The following is a 23,130-nucleotide window of genomic DNA, read 5'->3' as shown; positions in this document are numbered from 1 at the left end:
ACTACCAGGCAAACATGCATAGGTTTGCACTGTTAAGCACACCATTTCTTGTCCTTCCCATTGAAATAAACAGGAATTTAAAAGTGTTTCCATGGCTGCTGAATCACGCTCATGGTTTGCGACATCAGATCAGCATTAGTACTCTACAAACAACAGAATGTAGAATCGGATACCTTGCAACAGAGATATGGTGTTTTTGCTCTCATACAGCATCAGAGAGAGGGATGGGGAGAAAAAGAGAGATGACCTGTACTGTACTCTTCTTTAGTTGAACTTCTGCCTGGGATGAGGGCAGAGTGCATGCATTAAGGACAGGTTGTCTGTATACAGTATGTGGCCTGCTGGATTGGCTAACAAAGGGCAGGTTAGACTGCAGCGGTTCTCAAGCTGTGGGTTCCCAGATGTTGTTGGACTACAACTCCAATCATCCCTGAGCTCTGGCCTTGCTAGCTAGGGGTGATGGGAGTTGTAGTTCAACAACATCTGGGGACCCACAGCTTGAGAAAGGCTGGGTTAGAGTAAGGGGGGCGTTGGTCAAGTTGGGACACCAACCATAGTTGGCAGTCAATCATATTATTAGCCCTCCAAGGCACTCAGTACATCGAGTGTTTAAAGTCAAACGGGTAGCCAATGCGGCACCCTCAAAATGATGCTGAACTCAAACTCCCATCAGCAGCCCGCAAGATTGATGGAAGCTGTAGTCTAACAGCATCAGGAGAGAGCCATGCTAGCTATCCCTGGAGGAGAAGCGGAAAGGCGATAGCCATTATATCTGAGGCTGGCATTAACACAGGCAAGTACCCAGACAGCAATGCCTGATGTCTGTTCCGGCTTTTGTAGTACAGCTGGTGGTTAGAACCAAAAGTTCTGGGTGAATAAGAGCAGGCTGCAAGCTGCTTCTTTTCCTGCCCTGTGCAAACGGCTTCCGTTAAAACTCGTAAGCCGACACGAAGACTGTAATCTTCGAGACGTGCTTCGCTTGGAAGGTGCGGTCCAGGTACTCGGTCATGTCGACTTCCACTTCTGTGGTCTGAGGGCCTTGCAGGCTCTGGACGAGGATGAGCTCGCCGGTCTGCCTGTCCGAGCGCTGCATGACAAAATGGCCCCTGCCGTTGCCTGCTGCGATCCCAAAGCGCAGGCCGTCGGGGCCAGGACGCCCAGGAGCCGACGCAGTCGCCATGCGGAAGAGGGCAGTGGGAGTGACGAGGTTGGACGGCAGAGGGAGGTAATGGAAGGAGATGGTCTTCGGGGCATGGTGGCAGGATCTGCTGTCCATTGGGCATGGGTTCCGTTCGCATTGGCTAGGAAGGAAAGGGAGGGGAGATGCATTTATTTCTTCGTCATATGGAACATCTTTACATCCTGCCCTCCCTCTAGTCTGGAGCACAGGGCTGCAAACAGTGATGACAATAAAGCAGCAGCATAAGTGAATCCGGAGGCGCCAAGTTGCCTCCAAGATTGAGGGTACCCAGTGCTCAATGCATTTGCATGGCGTCACACGCATTGCATGTTGGGCATTGTGTGTGTGTGTGCGCGTGACAATCCATGCACAATGCAGGAAGCCAAACACTCTGGAGAAGCCAGCGCTGGACCTGTGCTGTGCATGTGATGTCACACACATGCACCACATGCAGGGCGCTATGAAGATGAGGAGGGTCCGATCCCCTTAAAACAAATATCGAGGGGGCCAAGGTGCCTTCAACCCCACAGAGTTGGTGCGCCTGAGCGAATAAAAAACCAGAGAGTTGGATAAAATGCAGTTAGTGCCAGTGAGAATATATGTTGGGCCAGCATACCCCTAACATAATGGTCCAAACACTTGGACAAATATCCAAACAATATATTAAATCTTTTTTTAAAAAAAAATACTGCTAAGATTTAGACCCCAGGAGGTCTTTGCAGAATCTTTAACAACGGCTTTTCTTCTTCCCAGCAAGGCTCTGAGATGTTGTTGGATTCCATACAGGTCACCCACCTTTGTTTTAGAGTCTGAAGGTGAAATCCAGATGACCTTAGGCACTTTTCATTTCCATTTATTTTGAAGGGTAAAAATTTGGCATATTGGATTGGAATTCAATGTCACACTTTGATGAATTGAGCGTTCCATCTGCACAAGGGTTTCTGCTTGCCAGCTGGAACAATTCCCTCCCCCTTCCATCACCCCCATGCTGTTCTGGGGGTTCTCCCAACCACCTCTCCAGCCAATTTCGGGGGGCATACAGCAGGAGAAGAGGCAGGGTATGTAAGGTTTCTGCTGATGGGGCTCATGAGGTGAATCCAGCTAACACCACTAACCTAACCACATCTACTCAGAAATAAGTCCCATTGAATTCAATGGGCTTAAAGGTAAAGGGACCCCTGACCATTAGGTCCAGTCGTGACCGACTCTGGGGTTGTGGCACTCATCTCGCTTTATTGGCCGAGGGAGCCAGCGTACAGCTTCCGGGTCATTGGCCAGCATGACTAAGCCGCTTCTGGCGAACCAGAGCAGCGCACGGAAATGCTGTTTACCTTCCCGCCAGAGCAGTACCTATTTATCTACTTGCACTTTGACGTGCTTTCGAACTGCTAGGTTGGCAGGAGCAGGGAGCGAGCAACGGGAGCTCAACCCGTCGCGGGGATTCGAACCGCCAACCTTCTGATTGACAAGTCCTAGGGCTCTGTGGTTTAACCCACAGTGCCACCCGCGTTCCAAGTCAATGGGCTTACTCCCAGGTAAATGGGATTAGGACTGCAGCCTAAGGCTGAAGACACACTGTACATTTAAAGCACATTTTTCATCTGTAAAGAATCCTGTGAACTGTAGTTCACCACTCACAGAGCTACAGTTCATTGCACCCTTTAAAAAACCACAGTTTCCAGGATTCTTTTTGGCAGCGAGGAAATGCGCTTTAAGGATATGGTGCGACTGCAGAATAAACCTCTCATGGAAATCAATTGGCTTTAAAGTTCTTTAACTTCGTCTGGATTGTGCCCAAAAAGTTGTCTAAACTCAAACAAAGCTCCGTTTGCAACTCACAGCGATGGTGCATAATCAAGGCACAGAACATTGGCCCTGTATCAAAGAAAATATAACAAGTAATCTTACTGGCTGGAGGGGAAATATTCATAAGGTTGTTGTAATGTTTGATCACAGACCAGAAAACAATATGCCAACAGCCTGGATCATCAAGATCTTTTGGTTCTTAGTATTAAAAGAAAGGAGCTGGATCTGCACAGTGGGTTTTCCGGGCAGTCATAATTTCTTTCCTTATGCCCAGAACTAGGGCCGGCTCTATCATTAGGCAGAGTGAGGCAAGGGAGCAGGGCAGGGAGTATGATGAGGTGTTGGAATACAGAGCTCACTCTGTGCCATGCATGACCTGCCCCGAGTGCCTTAAACTAGCCTACTGCCGTCAAAGGTGGCAAACGACAGATTCCCCGTGATACTTACAACGGCGATGTTTTCACATAGCTGATGTTTCCACTGGGCTTGGGGCACTCTGGATTAACACACTGAAAGCTTCCTCCTGTATTAATGCACGTCGTTCCCCTGGTACAGTTGTGCAATGAGAGAGCACACTCGTCGATGTCTGTAAAACAAATGGAAACATGGAAAGCAAAGGACCAGAGTCGATGATTTAGGTGACGCGCTTAACACGGAAAGGGGAAGGTATGATCTTCTCCACCCTTTTGCTCTCAAGGCCGGTGACAATTTGCACATTCTAACTGTTGCACAGAAGTTCCACCTAAATCCTTTCTATGTACATGAGAAGTATCTGGAGCTGAGCTCTGCCAATGAAGTTTTCTGCAAATTGGTACCCTCTGACCTCTTCTTTTGGTGGTGCAAATCCTGTTTCCAGATGATGGCCTAAGTGGTCACTCCATAGATATGAGAAGACCCAAGCCTAACTCTACCTCATAGGGTTGTAGCAAGGATAAAATGCATGGATAGCTTAGTCAGTAGAGCATGAGACTCTTAATCTCAGGCCGTGGGTTCAAGCCCCACTTGGGCAAAATATTCCTTACATTTAAAGTACCCCCCCCCCAAGAATCCTGGAAACTGTAGTTTACCCAGAGCTATAGCATCCCTAACAAACTACAGTTCCCAGGATTCTTTTTGGGGGGAGGGGTATGTGTGCATCAGATGTGCTTCAATTGTACGGTGTGCATGCAGCCCAAAGTAAATAATGAGCGGAAATATTCCAGTTTAATTGGCTTGTGGACAGAAAATATTTTAAGCCGTGCAATGTCAGTCTGCTTCCCTTACACAAGATGCTTTAATTTTAGAAATAATAACAAAAAAGCCAATCAAATCCCAGCGATTAGCTCTGTTTTAGCATAATCTGAAGGTATTTTCTGTAGCCAGCGGGAGCACAGAGTGCATGCTTCATGCATACAATATCACTATTCAATTCCTTTTGGCGCTTGACCGCCATACCTCCCGACATATCTAAATGGCATTACAATGTCTACCTTGTTTCAGCGGGTCTCTCTCCCTTGGCATTAACAGCCAGAATTTTAAGTAGCAGTGCATTACAAACCGTTACAAAAATCTGGCTTCTTGCACGGCGTTTGGGAAGTCCAGCTTCTATTCTGTTAGCATTTCCTTGCATTTATAGTCATAAAATGTATGCGCGCCTAACCAAGTCCCTGCTGCTAGGAGAGAATGTGCAGGATTGCAGCTTAAAGCCTGGTTGCAGAGAAACAGACTGCACACAATCTGAGCAGTTTTCGGGAACTGAAAAGTCTGCCTGAAGCCTGCACATTTTGTCATTCAGCGTCTTCGAAATGCCATCTGCCTCATGCTAAAGTCACCTTCACAGCTTTTCCCGTCACTGAAGATCTGGTATCCTCTGGGGCAGGAACAGCGGTAGGAGCCAGGAATGTTTATGCAGGTGTGCATACAGAGACGAGGGGCTCCCTCCAGCTTGTAAACTTCACATTCATTCACATCTGCAAGGGGGAAGAAAAGCGACGTTATTTCTGCTTGGACAAATTTCATGACAGGCTGCGCAAGGGGTGTGTGTGTGGAATTCTGTGATACGCTCCTGGTGTTATATATATATATTAGCAGCATACATTTTGCCCTTCCAGATCTATGAACTGTGTGGGTTTATTCAAAAGCACAGCCCCTGGTGCTTCCTGCTGGATATCAACGTAAGGAGAGCCTTGCTGTACAGATCTGATTCTTAAGTTGCTGGCCCGTCTTGAAATTGCCTGCCGCTGGAAAACTCTGGAGGGCTTTTTTGTTAAAGCCTGGGATGCTCAGCTTTGAATGATAAATTGGCTCAGGAATGCAGGCCATTGTGCAGATAACAGCAAGCTTGTTCCCGCCAGTAGTTGCCTAAGACACAGTGACCTGGGAGTGACCCAAGGCAGTCCGCAAGGTGGTGTTGAAACCCTTTGGAATTCGTTATTATGTGTGGCAGAGTTTGCCGCCTTCAGACATTTTATTGCCAAGATGGTGCCTTCAGCCCATTCCGGCTGGACTAGCTATTGAATCTTACTTCTCAACACCTGTGATGGGAAATCACCCTCTACCACACCTGAGGAGCAAGGCTAGTTCAGAGGCCAAGGATAATGATGATGATGATGATGATAATAATAATAATAATAATTATACCCCGCCCAAAACACTAAAATACAATAACCTATTAAACATTAAAAGCTTCCCTAAACAGGGCTGCCTTCAGATGTCTTCTAAAAGTTTGGTAGTAATTTTTCTCTTTGACATCTGGTGGGAGGGTGTTCCACAGGGCGGGTGCCACTACCGAGAAGGCCCTCTGCCTGGTTCCCTGTAATGTGGCTTCTCGCAGTGAGGGAACCGCCAGAAGGCCCTCGGCACTGGTCCTCAGTGTCCGGGCAGAATGATGGAGGTGGAGACGCTCCTTCAGGAATAGTGGACCGAGGCTATGTTGCGTCGGATGTTCCCCAGGGGGAATGGGAGCTTAGGAAGAATAGCTCTGGGGGTGCCCAGTCTTGCCTGTCAGCACTTGCCATTTGAGGTGGTGCTTTGTCTAACAATAAGGCCGGCTGGCCTTTTGCCTTCTGTGGAACTTCTGATTCTTATCCCCAACTGAAGCTAAGGCTGGACTTCTATGTTCACTTGATTTTGGAGTAATCCTCTGTGGTACTTGTTTCCAAGTAAAGGAGCTCATGGCTTCACCATGAGCTCAAGTGTGTGTGCTGCAACTGCGTTTCATTTATTGATTTAAAATTTGTATAAATCCGCTTCGCTTTTCTAAATCAATTCAAATGGATTTGCATTGTACACATCAATATTGATTCCAAGTCTTCAGTCAATTGGGTTTACACTGGCAAATCTGCACCACTCACGCTCAAGAAATGGAGCGAGATAGATAGAAAAGTAGCAGAGAGAACTATCTCATTGTCCGGATCGGTTGTTTACTGGTTCACACTGAGAAGCTCTTTTTAAATATGCTAGGGGACGATTCGACCTGTCCCCAGTAATCAATGGAGAATTCCAAGGTTTTTAATGTCTCTGAGACTGGGCACCTGAGCGTCCACCCCACCAAAAAATAAACATGCAAAAGCAAAACTAAACTAAAAAGCCCAACAAGGACTGGAGATACTTTGAAGATACAGAATTCTGGTTGATTGTTTGGGAAGAGTTGGGGGAGAAGCGGAAAACTTTAAGAGAGAGGAAGAAAAGAATGGAGTGCTGGAACCCTTAACAGAAGCACCCCATGCTGCAATAAGTTGTTGCAGTTCCTACTGGTTCAGCCCTTCTTTCCCTTGTTCCGCCTTCCCTCCCGTTGTCAACTTTCTTACTATTGGAATTTACAGTGTTAAGCTTCTTGGATCAGGGATTCGTGTAAGTTACTCTATAACTCGCCTCCCCCCCAATACAGCACTGAGAGTCTATAAACAAAAGGCCACACCACCATATTCTGCAGTTTAGACATGGTTTTAACTTCGACAGGAAGCAGAAGCAGCTTGTAGCAGCAGACTCCTCAGAGATCTCTTGCAATTGCACTCTTACCCTGGCAGATGCTGTTTTCTGCGGTGCCGCTCATGTGGAAGCCTGCTTCGCAGCTGCACTGCTGCATCCGGTCAAATTTGGCGCAGCGAGGTTTACGGCTGAACGCCGGATCATCTGTTACGCTCCATTCTGGTGGTACTAAAGGACAAGTGGGGGAGGGAAGAATCCGCCTCCAGGACAGTGTAAAATCCCAAACCACAAATGAGAAGACATCCTTACTTTTAATTTTATTTTTACGCAGCTAATAAAATGGAGTGGTGGGTTTGTTATACATCTACGACAAGGAGGGGGAAACTACACATTACACACAAAGTGTGGGGACAGAGATGGGCAAAACCAGCATTCCCATGACAAGTCCTCTGCCTCTTTCTGTGTAAGCTTTTTGATCACTTCCTCCACATGGAGGGAAAGGATATCAGTGGAAACCAGCGCCTGTGGCTATATGGTCAGTGTAGCTATTATTGAGCTAAATGAGCAAATGGTCTGACTCACTATAATGTCCTCTGTTTCTAGGGCTTGCCCTCCCCTCTCTCACACATTAAGGTTTAAATATTCCTCTTTCCCACCCTCCTTAACCCCTTACCACAATACATACCCGTCTGCGTTTGATATTGGCAGTTGGGGCCTGTCCATTCCTGGGGACAAAAGCATTTGTAGTGTTCACCTCGGTCAACACATGTTCCTCCATTCTGGCACAGGTGACTGGTGCAAACCCCAATATCTAAGGAAAGGCCAATAAAATAAGGAGGTTTCAGAGCTTCAAATTATTTCCACAACCCATAGCCTGCTTTTGAGGTTCTTCAGTGAAAGCCTACAACATTTTAGTACAAATTTCTCCTCATAATTTTCTTTTCGGTATGAAATTTGGATTAAATCTACTGATTTTTCTCAAGCATTTCCCTCTAATTCCCCCCCCCCCAATCCACAAGATCCAGACGGCACCTCATTGGCTACCCCTGCTCAAGGGCAACCTGTGGTGAACACAACCGATAGCAATATGGCGGCTATTTGCATGTTTGCGACAAGGTTAGGCAGCTTCCCCCTGGTTTTGCAAATGCACATATCCACCCCAATGTAAAATACACTTTAATGGAAGAAGGAAAATATTTTGTTTGTAAGAGCTGGCCAGATTCTCTCCTGCCCCCCTTAAAAAATCTCTATTCACCTGAGACACCCTTTCACCTCTCCCTGGCTTATTATGCGTTGAAATAATTAGCGCAGTGGAATTCCTTGAAGAAACAGACTGCGTGAGTGAATGCCTCATGGATTGCCATAGCTTCCCATCTGCCAAAAAGCCAAGCTCCCCTGATCATCAATAGAATACTCTAAATAATCAGGGGTCGCCAGACCATGAAGTTATTGAACAAGCAGCCAAGGAGTTGTAGCCGAATTTTTCCACCCGCTCCTGCTTCCTTGAACTTTCTACAAAGCCGAGATTCTCATCTGGCTTTCCGTGCTGAGTGTGTGCACTAGGCCTCATTGACACCTGGGAACCAGACACTGCCCAGATGTCCTAAAGAGAACAAATGGTGGCTTTTCACCTGCATAGATGCCAGCTACCCAAGGAAGACACTGGCCATACTTAAGCCATATATGCAAAAACACTATGATACCACTTTAAACAGTCATAGATCAATAGACTTGGAAGGGACCCATCCTCTAGTCCAATCCCTGCAATGTCAGAAGAAGCATACGGGAATCGAACCTGTGATCATGCCATTATCAGCGCCATGCTCTAACCAACTGACCTCTCTACTACTGACAACCCCCAAAGGGTTATGGGAAATGTAGGTTCCTTAAGAGTGCTGAGAGCTGCTAGGAGAACCCCTACTCCCCTCCCAGAGCTGCAATTCACAGAGTTCCCTGTGAAGAGGAATCAATATTATTAATAATATTAATAATAATAATTGAAATTCTTTATTGTCACTTGTACAATTTGGATACAGTGAGATTACACAAGCAACCCCCACTTAGCTCTCTTAGTCTTAATTCCCCTTGTTTACTGACACACACCCACCAAACCCGAAAGTCAGTTGCCCTGTTGTTATCTTTTCATTCAGCAGCCTAACAGCCCACGGATAGAAGCTGTTCTTTACCCTGTTGGTGCGACTAACCATGCTTCTTTATCTTTTGCCTGAGGGCGGGAGATCAAGAAAGTGCCGGCCAGGGTGTGAATCATCCCTGAGAATTTTCCTCACTCTCCTGAGGCAACGTTCTTCCGCCATTTCATCCAGCGGATTCACAGGACAGCCCATAATATCTTGTGCTGTATTCACCACCCTCTGTAGGCACTTCCTATCAGATGATGTCAAACCAGCATACCACACTGTGATGCAGTATGAAAGGACATTTTCTATTGTGGATCGGTAGAAGGAGATCATCAGATGTTGATTGACATTGTTCTTCCGCAAGACTCTGAGGAGATGGAGTCTCTGTTGGGCTTTCTTAACCACCTGGGTTATATTTATTTTCCAAGTAAGGTCTTCACTGAGATAAACTCCTAGGAATTTAAAGGAAGAGACTCTCTCCACACAGCCCTCCCCGATGTACCCGACCCATCTGACTAAGTTTCCCCAGCTACTCTCTAAAACATAATAAAACATATAAAAACATAATGAAACATCAAACCTTAAAAAATTCCCGATACAGGGATGCCTTCAGATGCCTTCTAAAAGTGGTGTAGTTCTTTATCCCCTTGACATCTGATGGGAGGGCATTCCACAGGGTGGGTGCCACTGCTGAGAAGGCCCTCTGCCTGGTTCCCTGTGACTTCACTTCTCACAGTGAAGGAACAGCCAGAAGACCCTTGGAGCAGTGGCGAAGCTGCATGCTCCGCTACTGGGGGCAGAGAGCAGGTGGGGGCGTGGTGTGCCACCTGTGGGGACGTGCCCGGCGCACGTGTCGCGTGTCGGGGGGAGCTGCAATGGCGCCCTACCGGAATAGTGGTGCCGGGGGCAGTCTGCTCCCTCCGCACTCCCGTTCCTCCGCCAGTGCCTTGAAGGTGGACCTCAGTGTCCAGCTGAATGGTTTGACCACTCTGAGAATTATAATTCTGTGAGGGTGAAATATACTCGGAGTCGAGAGTGGATTTCATGCTCTTTATTCAGCTCATAGTGGTGAGGAGGAATGGAAGTTCCCTCAGAATGTCTGCTTTATATACATTATTTACACAATGGGCCCCACATGATTGGCTAATTCCAGGATTCTCCTGTAGGCCAATCAGGTTGCGCATTCACTTCCACCTGGAGCTGGATTGGGTGGCTCCTGTGGACCAATCAGACTGCTGCATTTTGGATCCTATTCAACTCAGTACATAACAGAGGACAAAAGGGTCTCAGCACCCTTAAGAATTACGGGTCCCAGAATCCTTTTGGAGGAGCACTATTACTGTTTACAGTGGCATCATGGTGATCTAAATGTATGTTGTGAATGGGACCGCTGTGGACAATGGCAACTGGCATTCTCCTAATTCCCACTGCTCACTTGATTCTTGGCCAAAGGTTGCAAACCTTGGGCTAGAGGCCAACGCATCCCCATCAGACCTCTCTATCCAGCCCTCCTGCCTCTTCACCGGCGACACCCCCTTTTAACCCCTTCCACTTTTCCTGTGCTTTTGCCCTGCTGGGATGTCTCCTTGAACTCTGGTCATGCCTCTTGGTTGCATGGAAGAGTTTGGATTTGATATCCCATTTTATCACTACCTGAAGGAGTCTCAAAGCGGCTAACAGTCTCCTTTCCCTTCCTCCCCCACAACAAACACTCTGTGAGTGGGGCTGAGAGACTTCAAAGAAGTGTGACTAGCCCAAGGTCACCCAGCAGCTGCATGTGGAGGAGCGGAGACGCGAACCCGGTTCACCAGATTACGAGTCTACTGCTCTTAACCACTACACCACACTGGCTCCCATGGTTGGAATTGTGCATAGAAACCAACTTACCGTACAGAAGTAGATTTCATTGCTTTGCACCTATTGGCTCTGCCCCCCCCCCACCACTGCCATGTGGCTTCTACAACATTGCCCAGATGGGGAATACGGCCCTTGGTCTGAAAAGCAGCTCCCCACCCTGTTCTAGAGTCACATCTGGCTGGCTGTCTAGCGCACTGTGCCATAATCTCTTTAGAAATGTCTGTCTTCTTGAACACAATGGAGAGTGGCAGGTCTCTGGCCTTCGCAGCCACTTGGTCGGCCAGCGGCTCAATGGCTCATTAGCATTTTGCACAATGAGGTAGGAATTCACTTAAACAAACAGCGCTGTCAATGCACAGGGGCCTAAGCACCCTATGGAGGGGCGTGTGAAAATGTAAACCACACAGACCAGGGCAAAGAATTTTTGCATCGAGTTAACTGAGAGAGACAAAGTCAGGAAAATGGAAGCAAATCTCCCACACTATGATACACACTAATTTAATCCAATGTTTGAGATGGCAATCTCTCCATTAAATGGCAGTGTGTGGTGAAGAACCAACGTTAACAGGAAATAAAAATTAGCTAGCCATAACAATCCATTTATTTGCTGTTATTTACCTGACCCTTGGATTTCCTCATATAGTTTAAGGTGGCTTACAAATATAGTAAGACATAGTGCAATAAAAACCAGCAACATCTCTAAAAAGGAGCAATAAAAGGCAGCTCCCATGATCAGGGCGTGGCTCATGGGAATTGTAGTCCAAAGGATCTTGAGGAGCACCGGTTTGGGGAAGGCTGAAGGAGAAGAATTCCATGTGCTACAAACATTTTTAAATATTCTAAAATGCTAAACAGGGGTTCTAAGGCAGTAGTCCGCAATCTTGGATTGCCAGCTGTTTTCGGACTACAATTCCCATCATCCCTGACCACTGGTCTTGCTAGCTAGGGCTGATGGGAGTTGTAGTAAAAAAACAGCTGGAGACCCAAGATTGTGAAACACTATAAAGGACAGAAACCAAGCAAGTAAAGGAATTTCTAGCACGGAGATGATTGATGAGAAAGCTTTGCTGGTGGGATTTTTGTGTGCGAGGCTGCTGTAAAAGACACAGGAGCAAGGCCAGAGGCCAGTTTCTATGGCTTATTGTAGTTAATTTCATTCCCCAATTGCATTTCAATAAGCAAAATACAAGGAAGGAACACTTTAGGGAGAAGTGCAGGTTCAATTCAGAAGAAATTTCTGTTCAACCCAGAATTTTCATACTAGTAGTTTCAAAATAAAGAAACATTTTTGGAGAGTCACAAGACAACTAATATGTTTAAAGAAATCCAATATGCAATTTACTGTGCATTAATAATATCTTGCATCGCTCAGGATTCCAGCAAAAGCAATTCTAACAGTCGTAGAATTAGTCAAGAGATTTCAAATGGGATGGGTTAGCCATCTCTTTTCTGCACCCAGAATCACTGATGGGCTGCAGCGGTTACACAGCAGATATGCTATTTGTCTGCATCATATCTTTTTGAATTCCTGCCTGTATTGTATCCCTTCGAAGCTGTCACACACCATTTTAAAGTACAGTTCTGCGTTCAAGTCTCCCTACAGCTAAGAGGCAATTGCTGTTATAGAGGCCCCCCAACCAACATGCTGCATCTGGTCCCTTAGTCTGGTCTCAGATTGGCCTTTCCCAATGTCCCTAGTCCCCATCTGTGGTACAGTATTCTAGCCAGAGGTGGGAATCCTCTGGCCTGCAGGTCTAATTACACAAGGCACAAGTTCCTACTTGACCCAAGAGGCCATTTCCCCTAAACCACACCCACTTTATGTCATATGTGCTGGCTGGGGCTGATGGGAGTTGTAGTCCAGAGCATCTGGAGGGAACCAGATTAGAGCAGGAAAGCTCTAAAGCAGCCAGCAGTAGAATCCTAGTTTGCAGAGACCTTGGAGTTTAAATTCTCAGCAGAAGTTGAATTTGCTGCAGAATTCCCTGCTGGAGGAGCACGATTTGTTCTGGATGGACTCTTTGAGTTTGGAAAATGAGCTACATTTATTGCAGGAAATATTTACTTTACTGAATTTATATCCCACCTTTTTCTCCAAGGAGTTCAAGGTTCTCCCAATCTTCATTTAATTCCCACAAAAACTAGAAGTAGGTTGAACTGAGAGGCAGAGTCTGGCTCCAGGTCACCCAGAGAGGTTTGTGACCAGGTGGGGATTTGAACCCTGGTCTCCCAGGTCCTAATCTGACACTCTAACCACTGCACCATGTTGGCTTTTGATAGGAAGGATCCTAGTTCTATCTAAGATGCACAATGCTTGGTTTTACATCTCAGTGGAAAAGAGCTTCAAGTATGTCTGCTGTTGTGCCATGGATAGGGTTGCCATATGTCAGCTTTGCCAAAACAAAAAACCTCAACAGCCTTTCTGTCCAGATTTGAAATATGGCATGGAGGAGAAGAAGGGAGTGCCGTCAGGTCAGCAGCCCAAAGAGAATTAATACTGAAGGAAGAGCAAAAGTTGAGCATAACTAAGCTCGGAGAGTCATCTCTATGCTTCTCATGCAGGTACACCAGCCTACAGTGTAAGGAGAGTTGCACCCTGAGGCTTCCAGCCACGTCTTCCCTCTGTGGTTTGACATTTCTACCACACTTCTCTTGCCTTCTTACAGCTACAGGCAAGCACAGTAACAATGGCTGTTCAGAAATATAAAATGCGTGTGTTATGCCAAATGCCTGCTCATCATCAACAGAACCGACTTCTGCCCAGTAAACAATTTTTTTTAATAGGGGTAATTATGTATGAGTTTCTCGTTTGCCAATCTGGATAAACCTCACGTTGGTCCCCCCCCCCCAAAAAAAGCACATAAGATTAATTACTGTGTTTGTGCCAGTCGATTTCTCAGATGTTGTCATCTGTTTCCTAGTAATAAATTGCCTATTAAAAGATTTGACATATGCTTGGATCTGCAGCCTCACACACAATGAACAACAGTCACGTGGATTTAGAGCAATCGGCAACAATTTGGGCACAACAAATCCATTCTGTGAAACAGCTTTTTCTCTTTTTTTCTTTTTGCATTGCAAAGAAAGCCTCCATTGGCATCAATGGCAGTTTACCCTGAAATGCAAATATCAGTTTGGGAAAGCATTCAACTCTCACACACCCCTTCACCCCCCATCCCTGCAAGTAGTCCTAAGGCTGATCAGCTTCCCCATGGATGCTATTTCCATTCTACAAAAATATGCATGTTCAGTGCATTCAAATTCACTTCTAGTTTGGCCCTAACCCTGCACATCAATGATGAGTAACACCTGAGGATAAATGCTAAAGTGATAGTCTTCTAATCATATGTGGTGTTTGCACGTTCGTTTAGAGCCTATCTGTACAGGGGGAAGAAAGGGTTAAAAATGTAGACCAATAGGAAAGCTGGAGGCGGAGCCTACATGTGTATAAAAGGGCTTAGCCCGAGGTTTGTTAGAGTTGTTGGTGGGTAGTTGGTTGGTTTTAGTGGGTTGGCTGGTTGGGAAAGGCAGTTGGAGAAGCAGTTGGCAGGCAGTTGGTAATAGAGAGACTGTTAGGGCAGTGGGTTCTTGCCTGAGGGGAGGTAGAAGAGATAGAGAGAGGAAAATAAGACTAAGAAAGTAAAGAGTAACAATGTTTGGAATGCCGTAATAGTTTGTTTGTGTCTGAAATAAAACACACTCCTCTTTATTAACTTGAGAACCAGACTGAGACTGAAGTGATTTTACCGGGGAGGACCTGGTTGGTGGCAGTGGATTAGTGGTGTACAGGTTAATAGTCCGTGAGACGACCGGGGGCTCTGTACGAACACCACACCATATAATGTGCAAGAAGGATTAGGATCCTGTGACTTTCCAGGTGTAATTATACCCAAGCTCCCATCAGCCTCAACCTGCATAGCTAATGATAAGGGATTATGGAAGCCGTAGTCCACAAGAGCCAGCACTGTGGTGTAGTGGTTAGAGTGTTGGATAAGACCCAGGAGACCAAGGTTCAATTCAGTCATGTAGCTCACTGGATACCCTGGGCCAGTCACTTCCTCTGAGCCTAACCTACCTCAGGGTTGTTTGAAGATAAAATTGGGAACGGGGAGAACCATTTATGCCACTTTGAGTTTCTCCGAGGGAAGGTGGGATACAAATTCAACCATCTTCAGCATCTGTGGCTACTCCTGAAACAGCTGTGCTTGATAATCTGAAGGTGAGTGTTTATACCCGAGCCAAGGGAATAAAAAAGTGAATTACCTGTGCACTCAGGAACATCTCCTGTCCAGCTGCCGTTTGGCTGACACACTCGAGAACTGGAGCCGACGAGTCGGAATCCAGGATCGCAGGTGAAATGAACTTCATGGTCCACCATGTTCTTGGTGCCAAATCTTTTGCCATTCAGTGGGGCATCCAGGGCAGGGCAGAACACTGTGAGTTGGGTACACAAAAATAATAAAAGACGTGGTTAGCAGTGGGCTCGTAATCTGGTGAACCGGGTTCGCTTCCCTGCTCCTCTACATGCAGCTGCTGGGTGACCTAGGGCTAGTCACACATCTCTGAAGTCTCTCAGCCCCACTCACCCCACAGAGTGTTTGTTGTGGGGGAGGAAGGGAAAGGAGAATGTTAGCCGCTTTGAGACTCTTTAGGGTACTGATAAAGCGGGATATCAAATCCAAACTCTTCTTCTTCTTCTTCTTCTTCTTCTTAGAAGAAAGAGGGGAAAAGCATCACCATCACAGAATCATGCTGGGATGCAGGGGTGTGGTTAGGGGGTGACTCAGGGGGCCAAGACCCATGTCTTTTACAATGGGCCCTGGATCTTGCACCGTCCCAGCATGTTACACCCATAAGGTAAAGGTAAAGGGACCCCTGACCATTAGGTCCAGTCGTGACCGACTCTGGGATTGCGCGCTCATCACGCTCTATAAGCCGAGGGAGCCGGCGTTTGTCCGCAGACAGCTTCCGGGTCATGTGGCCAGCATGACTAAGCCGCTTCTGGTGAACCAGAGCAGCACACGGAAACGCTGTTTACCTTCCCGCTGGAGCGGTACCTATTTATCTACTTGCACTTTAAGGTGCTTTCGAACTGCTAGGTTGGCAGGAGCTGGGACCGAGCAACGGGAGCTTACCCCATCGTGGGGATTCAAACCGCCAACCTTCTGATCGGCAAGTCCTAGGCTCTGTGGTTTAACCCACAGAGCCACCCGCATCCCTTTTACACCCATAGTTATTTTTTTAAAATGTTACTTGTTTTGTTCGAATACTTTCCTACCTCTATATCCAAGAGAGACTAACAAATGTCATTTAATAATGGATGAGCAGTATATAGGGTTCATATGACACAAGGAGCCAATCGGGGTCTATCTGGTCCTATAACGCTGCTGGCTATGCCCTGGGTTCTCCGTGTGAGCAATGTTGCTCCTGCTCTTGCACTGCCATCACTTTAGGCTTGTTGTTTTAATTACCAGCTGGTGGGTCAGGGGTGGTTTTCATGACTGTGTTTTGCAGAGTCGTCAGCCGGTGTTTCATGACACGGAGCCCCTCGGCGAATCTCGTTTCCTGCCCCTTTAGAAATTGCTGCATATGGCGGATGGCAGTCAGAAGCTGCTGCTTGTTCATGCAGTTCTGTGGGAAACACAAAGACTTCAAACAGCTGGATCAGGCCTTTAAATGTGCCTTTATATGTACGGCGTTAAACATGATGGTTGAGTACAATTAGAAAGCCATTTCCCCCAATGTCTTTGTCAGGAGTGCGTGCAGGAGCCGGGCCCTGTGACCAGAAGGGCTTCGCAGGACTGGGACCTTCCTAAGTTTGTTCTGGAGAGGCAAGGCATGGTGGCACAGGTGAGGCCGCTTGGTAACTCACTGCACTTGGTGGCAAGAGCCGGGAAAGGATATAAGGTCAGCATTTCCCTTCAGCTCTTTGCCACAGCAACACATTTTCTGCCTTGCTGTGTTTGGCTCCTTGCTTCCTGATCCTCGGACCCCAGCTCCTTGGCGCCTTGACTCCTTGCTTCTCGACCCTCAGACCCTTGACTTCGTGACTCCCTGCTTCCTGACCCTCAGACCCCTGGCTTCTAGACTCTCATTCCTGTTCCCACCCCACCATCTTGCCCCCGGTCCCAACCTCCTCAGCCGGGACTTCGATTAACCCTTGGCTGGACTGTGACAGTCTTCCCCACTTGATTTGTATCATAGAATCGTAAAATTGTAGAGTTGGAAGGGACCTTGAGGATATAGGAATATGTAGCTCTCCCATATGGGAATCAAACCTGCAACCTTGGCGTTATCCGCACCACACTCTAAGCAACTGAGCTATCCTGACCTTCCTGCACCTCCTTCAGGGAATCTACAGTACCAGCCTTGTAAGGCAGAATTAACTGAGTCATTGCAACCTGCCCATGCCACCCACCAAGATCTGTAGCTCAGTGGAGCACAGACTTGAGCTCAGTGGTCATTTCACACATTATATTTATAGCTGGAACCTGAAACAACTTGTGTACTCAAAACATTGTAAGACGTGCGTCAAGGACTGGCTGGACAAAGAGGAGTGGTGGGAGGTACCAGCCGGGGAACCCCCAAGGGAAACCCCAGAGGAGGAAGGCTCAGAGCCAAGGGTTTGGTGGTGGGACACCAAGGAGAGGTCAGAGGGAAAGGCCTGGGAGGCAGGGCTGGATGCTGAAGGGGCAACAGGATTTAGTGAGCAGGAGGAACCTGTGACAGGGAGCAGTTCAGACACCAAGGCTGAAGCAGAGGGGGACTGAGAGGCTACTGAAGAATCCAGGGAGTCTCCCTCTCCTGCTACAACAAGCTCCCCTAATAAGGATAAGGAGGAGGGCAGAGCAGAGGCCGGAGGTGGGCAGATGCAATTTGAGACTGCTTAGGAAACATCCGAGAGAGGAGAGCCTTAGAAAGGGTTGAAGGCAGGGACCTTCAGTCCTGGCAACTGCTTCATAGAGGCAAGATCTGCTTGGAAGTGTTGCCGAGTTGTATGCCATGCCCCTGAATAAAGAGTTAACTTCACTGACAACCAAGCCCTGTGTCTTTCGTGCTGACCTGTGTCTCATGCATGTGACAAATGTGTTTCAAAGAAGTTCTGAGGTGAGCAATGGTTCCAGCAATTGCCTGGGAACTCTGGACAGCTCCGTGCAGCGCTCAGGTTGAATGCTGTAGGACAGTAGAACTTAGATGTTGTTTCAGCAACAGCAGTTCTTAGGCTGAGCCTTATGGAGGAGTCAGCTTCATCATCAGTGAAAGGTCACTTTTCTAACATTTGTCAACTCTGACAGAGCAGGTTGGCTGAGGCCGATGACAGTTGCAGTCCAAAATATTTGGAGGCTTCCAAGTTGGCAGAGGCTGACCTGGTTCAACATTCAAGCCAGGTGACTGTTGTTTGGTTGCCCTGAGACATTATGCTTTTGAATAGGTTATAGTTTTCTTCTACTACTGATTTTGTACGGTAATTCAGTAGTATTTATCTATTATAAGGGTGCATTTCCTATTGATGGAAGTTGCCAAAAGCAGGAGTTGGCAATCTGTTTTCTGCTGATGGCTGCATTCTTTGGGGGCCACATGCAAGGGGTGGGCAGGGCCAGGGACAAAAATGGGTGGAGCCATTGCCCCCCCCAACACCCATCTCTCTCTCTCTCTCTTGCCCCTCCCCACCTCCATTTCTTTCTTTCTGTCACCCTTCTTCCCTACCAAATTGGGCTGGGGGTGTTTGAGTGTTTCGTTGGGCGAGGTTGCTGCTGCTGTATTTTGTATATTTTAGATCTGGCTGTCATTTATGTGGAAATTATTCAATTTGGTCATGCATTTTTTAATATTTTGTTTATGACTATGCTTGTTGTGTTGTAGTTATGTATTTTTTCCATGTTGTAAGTCACCTATGAGCATGGTTTGAACTGTGGAAAGGTGGCATAAAAATAAAGTTATGTATGCACCAGAAGAGGACCAGATTGCTCTTGCCAGGGGTATGAATTGTACAGGGATTTTTAATCAGGCTAAGAGCCATACAAGTCTCTAGGACTGAACGTTGCCCAGCCCTGGTCTATGGCTATTTACAAGACTGGCAGAGAACAAATTAAATGTATTAGTGTAATACAAATTAAATGTATTAGTGTAATACATACAAACAAATCTCTTGTTGTTGCTATTAAGATAGCGTGAACTTTTCCTTGGTCCAGCAAATGTCAGAATACAAGGCCAAGAGTCATAGCTGTCAACTTTTCCCTTTTCTTGTGAGGATTCCTATTCGGAATAAGGGAATTTCCCTTTAAAAAAGGGAAACGTTGACAGCTATGCCAAGAGTGGCTAGCAAAGCCGTGAGCTGATGAGATCATTGGCATACGACTGTCATTGTCACCATGATAGCATGCATGGCCTGCCCTCTTCTGATTCTCCTCCACTGTGCTAATCAATATACAAAACTGGTACTGGCCTTTCCAGCTGGGCCAATGTCCTGGCAGCCAACTTTGGAAGTCAATAATATTGGTCTTCTTGGCAGGGTGTTATACTTGACGGTGCAAGGGTGGAGCCGGGATGAAATCTGGTGAGTGGTGTGTGGACCATCAGGTGATGTGGCTGGTCACACATGTTTTGTTTTGTTTCCTGGGTATTTGGCTGCCCATGACACCTGATCTCCTTTCTTCCATGGCAACAGGCTTGGTGCAAAGTTGGTGGGTCTCTTGTACTAGGCAGCTCCTTAACTGGTCCAGGCCCCCCAAAAGCACCCAAATTTTCCAACTGCTAGCGCTGACTTTGTCATGCTGACATAAGCAAAACTGTGAGTGTCTGATTAAAACAACAACAACAATAGTTACTTTCTGCTTTGTATCCCACAACATGCTGGAAGAGCCCCCAGAATCACTTTTAGTGTCACGTGAGAAATACTTTCATGTAAATGACTGCCAAGAGAGCAAATGGAATGCAAGGAACTCATTCAACAGCTGCTGCCCCCTGCCTTTCCTTTATGCCCTGAGAGTGCCAAGTTGTTCAGCCCTGTTTGCCTCCTGCAAGAAAGGAATGTTACCTATTGCACAAGGGATTAATTCATCTGTTACGCTATCTAAATCCTATATCCACTCAGCCATAAATGCATATCTATTGGTCTGTCTGTGCAAGTGTTATGTATTGAGTTGAATAGGATCCAGAATGCAACAGTCTGATTGGTCCGCAGGAGCCACCCAATCCAACTCCAGGTGGAAGTGAATCCGCAACCTGATTGGCCTACAGGAGAATCCTTGAATTAGCCAATCACATGGGGCCCATTGTGTAAATAATGTATATAAAGCAGACATTCTGGGGAAACTTCCATTCCTCCTCACTACTATGAGCTGAATAAAGAGCATGAAATCCACACTCGACTCCGAGTATATTTCAGCAAGTTTATCACTATCTGTCCATCTATCGCAAATAGGGATGCACAAACCTGTCATTTTCAGTTTCTTTCGATTTCCCATTTTCCCAGCCTTAAGTTCAGTTTGCCTATTTCTCATTACTTTGAATAAAAAAAGTCAACACAAAAATCAGCATGCATTTCCATGCAGGTTAAGCCTAATATATGCATCTCTTTTTCTTTTCTTTTGCAATTTTGCCTATTATACATATGTTTGCAAGCAAATCCATAGGTTAAGATAGTTCCCCCCCCCCCCGTGCACTCTTATTGGTTTGAAAACTGCATCGTGAAATCCAGAGAAGTGCAAGTTTTGAAATATAGCTGGGTTTGCAGGGCGGCTTGCACTAAAATCAGGCAAGGTCAAAGTAAAATGCGAACTGAACAAAATTCTTATTGCTGATCGCACATGCACAGACACACCCACACAAATGCTGCTTTTGCTATGAAATTGACTTTCTTTATCCGTTGCACAACTTCTTCACCAGGATCAAAAGTCAGCACTAAGTACTGGGACAGGAGCCAGTCAAAAAGGAATGACTGCAGACACAACAAACCTGACATTTCCTTACAATTTGAATGAACAAGAATTTAATTGCCATGTTTTATATGAAGCATGTTCTCGGGGTTTGGGGAGTGAACAAGTTTTCTCTTGCCGAAGACTCTTATCATATGTAGCATGCAGCAGGCATTTTTTTAAAAAAGTCTTACTGGATACCTTTATAATAAGCTCTTTGTTAAAGAGTTATTTTTAACCTGAACTACTGCGCTACAGTTAAGCATAATAAACTTCATCACTGTGCAGCTCGCTCAGCCCATGTTGATATTCCTGCAAAGTGACTTGAACTCACAAGCTCCTCAATCACTTGACTGCGCTGGTTTATTCAGGCATTAACGGAGGAACAGGTTGAGTTTCCTAACCCAGCAAGAGGGTTGCAGTTGCATTATTGGCAGGGATACAGGGCAAGAAATGTAAGAGTTTTCAGAGGCAGATAATTTGCAAAAGTAATTACAGTACATGCCCTACACTTCTGGAGTTGCATTCTTCACCTCAAACAGTGTCGAGGAATTCGAGAATTAAGTCATGGGAAGGCTATCTTTTTAGTCTTCAAATTTCTCCTGATGAAGATTTGCATTTTAGTCTGGACTGATGGTGCTTATTTGGCCTTGCACTGGCCTTGTTTCCTGCGTGTCTTTTCTGATTTACACAAAATATTAACCACACCTCTTGTCGTTGGTGTGAAGTTGAAAATTAGAGGATGTGTATCAAAGGGCATTAGCAACCATCATTTTACTTACCTGTTGTTTTTGCAGAAAGAGACACATGAGACCGGGGAGGGGGAGCTAAAATAAAGTCCAGCCTTTTAAGCAAATGTTAGCAATAATAATAATAATAAAAACCCACCATTTGTTTTACTGCCAAGGGAAATGTGTCCTTTCTTTCATGCATTGCATTTATAACCCCTCCAAGATTTTATAGATGTTAAAGATAGATAGATAGATGATAGATAGATAGATAGATAGATAGATAGATAGATAGATAGATAGATAGATAGATTATGATAGATAGATAGATGATAGATAGATAGATAGATAGATAGATAGATAGATAGATAGATAGATAGATATAGATAGATAGATAGATAGATAGAAGATAGATAGATAGATATAGATAGATGATAGGTAGGTAGGTAGATAGATAGATGATAGATAGATAGATAGATAGATGATAGATAGATAGATAGATAGATAGATAGATAGATAGATAGATAGATGAAATGTTATCCAGACCTAACCAGTTGTTGATTGGGAGAATGGGGCTTACCTGGGATGCTCGAGATTCCTGACATGATGTTAGGCACAAGAAGAGAAAGAGGCTGTATTGCAATCCAGAAGGCATGGCACTATTATTCCAAGATAGGTAGAGGGATAGAAAGAAAAACCTCTTCTCAGATTGCACGGGAACACCTGGCAAAACACTTTCCTCGACAGCCAAGTTGCCCTGACTGCAAATCAGGAGGGATAGAGAGCACTCCTGTGCTCAGATCAGAAATGACTGCAACATCACACAGCAGGTTTTCCAAAGATCCAAAGAGTAAAAAAAAAAGAGAGAGAGAGAGAGCTCAGTTTCCACTTCTCATTGGTAGGCTGCCTTCGCTGCCAGTGTGCTGCCTCCTAGGAGCTGTCCTCCACAGAAACACACCCCAGAGAGAGAGAGAGAGAGAGAGAGAGAGAGAGAGAGAGAGATATCTTGCAAAATTGCATCTCAGACTGATGCCTCTAACATGGAACTTTAGCTTGCTTTATTTCTGCTACTCAAAGACGATGAGTTGCCTCTTCCCCACCACAGTCAAAAACTTGTGTGTGAGAGAGAAATAGGATGACTTAAAAAAAATAAATCAAAGTGGCCCATAATTTAGGATATTATTTAGATATATAACCTGCCCTCCCAAGCCAAGAGCTCACACTAAACATTAGCATTTAAGTAGTCATAATCAGTAGGTGCCACTCACGTTTTCTTTAATAGGTTGGAGATTCCTGCTTGTTTTGGCTCGCAAGGATTATTATTATTTTGCATTCATCTGGCATTTGACAAAATTAGCTCAGCAATCCTTACGGCAACCTTGTAAGGTAGGCCAGAATCATTCTCTGCAGTATTAATCTGCTGTTGCAGGGAAGTGGCTAAGGGCCAAAGTACACATTACATTATTCATAGTGGGCTGTTTTGTTTTGTTTAAGTGAGCTCAAGCTTTTTATTTTGGAAGGAAAGCAGCCTTGGAGCGCCCCAGTCAGGATCATACCACAGCATCCGTTTCCCCACCTCACCTTCAGATTTGATA

The 23,130-nt window shown here is 45.9% G+C and overlaps 1 protein-coding gene across 1 annotated transcript; it reads right to left on the bottom strand.

The window, feature by feature from the left end:
• Positions 1-580: 580 nt before the first annotated feature.
• Positions 581-22,473, bottom strand: FBLN7 (fibulin 7). The gene is made up of 8 exons (XM_081904229.1): positions 22,116-22,473; positions 16,362-16,521; positions 15,154-15,324; positions 7,581-7,706; positions 6,986-7,123; positions 4,798-4,935; positions 3,434-3,572; positions 581-1,301 (listed from the first exon to the last, which is right to left on the bottom strand). Exons 1-8 carry the CDS (start codon positions 22,188-22,190, stop codon positions 929-931), a joined length of 1,320 nt encoding a protein of 439 aa, XP_081760355.1. The 5' UTR covers positions 22,191-22,473; the 3' UTR covers positions 581-928.
• Between the last annotated feature and the right edge of the window lie 657 nt (positions 22,474-23,130).

The sequence above is a fragment of the Podarcis melisellensis genome, assembly GCF_964234715.1.
Source record: "Podarcis melisellensis genome assembly, chromosome: 3".
Lineage (NCBI taxonomy): Eukaryota > Metazoa > Chordata > Lepidosauria > Squamata > Lacertidae > Podarcis > Podarcis melisellensis.
Note: the sequence above shows the minus strand (reverse complement) of the source record. Positions and strands in the feature narration are given on the sequence as shown.

What these genes read in the sequence shown, in the direction of transcription:
- FBLN7 (XM_081904229.1), bottom strand. Translation starts at nt 22,190, where the DNA reads ATGCCTTCTGGATTGCAATACAGCCTCTTTCTCTTCTTGTGCCTAACA. An exon ending in AGGAATCTCGAGCATCCCAG is followed by an intron (nt 16,522 to 22,115) that starts GTAAGCCCCATT and finishes TGTTTCCCACAG; the next exon opens with AACTGCATGAACAAGCAGCA. An exon ending in CCAATATCAAACGCAGACGG is followed by an intron (nt 7,124 to 7,580) that starts GTATGTATTGTG and finishes CTTGTCCTTTAG; the next exon opens with TACCACCAGAATGGAGCGTA.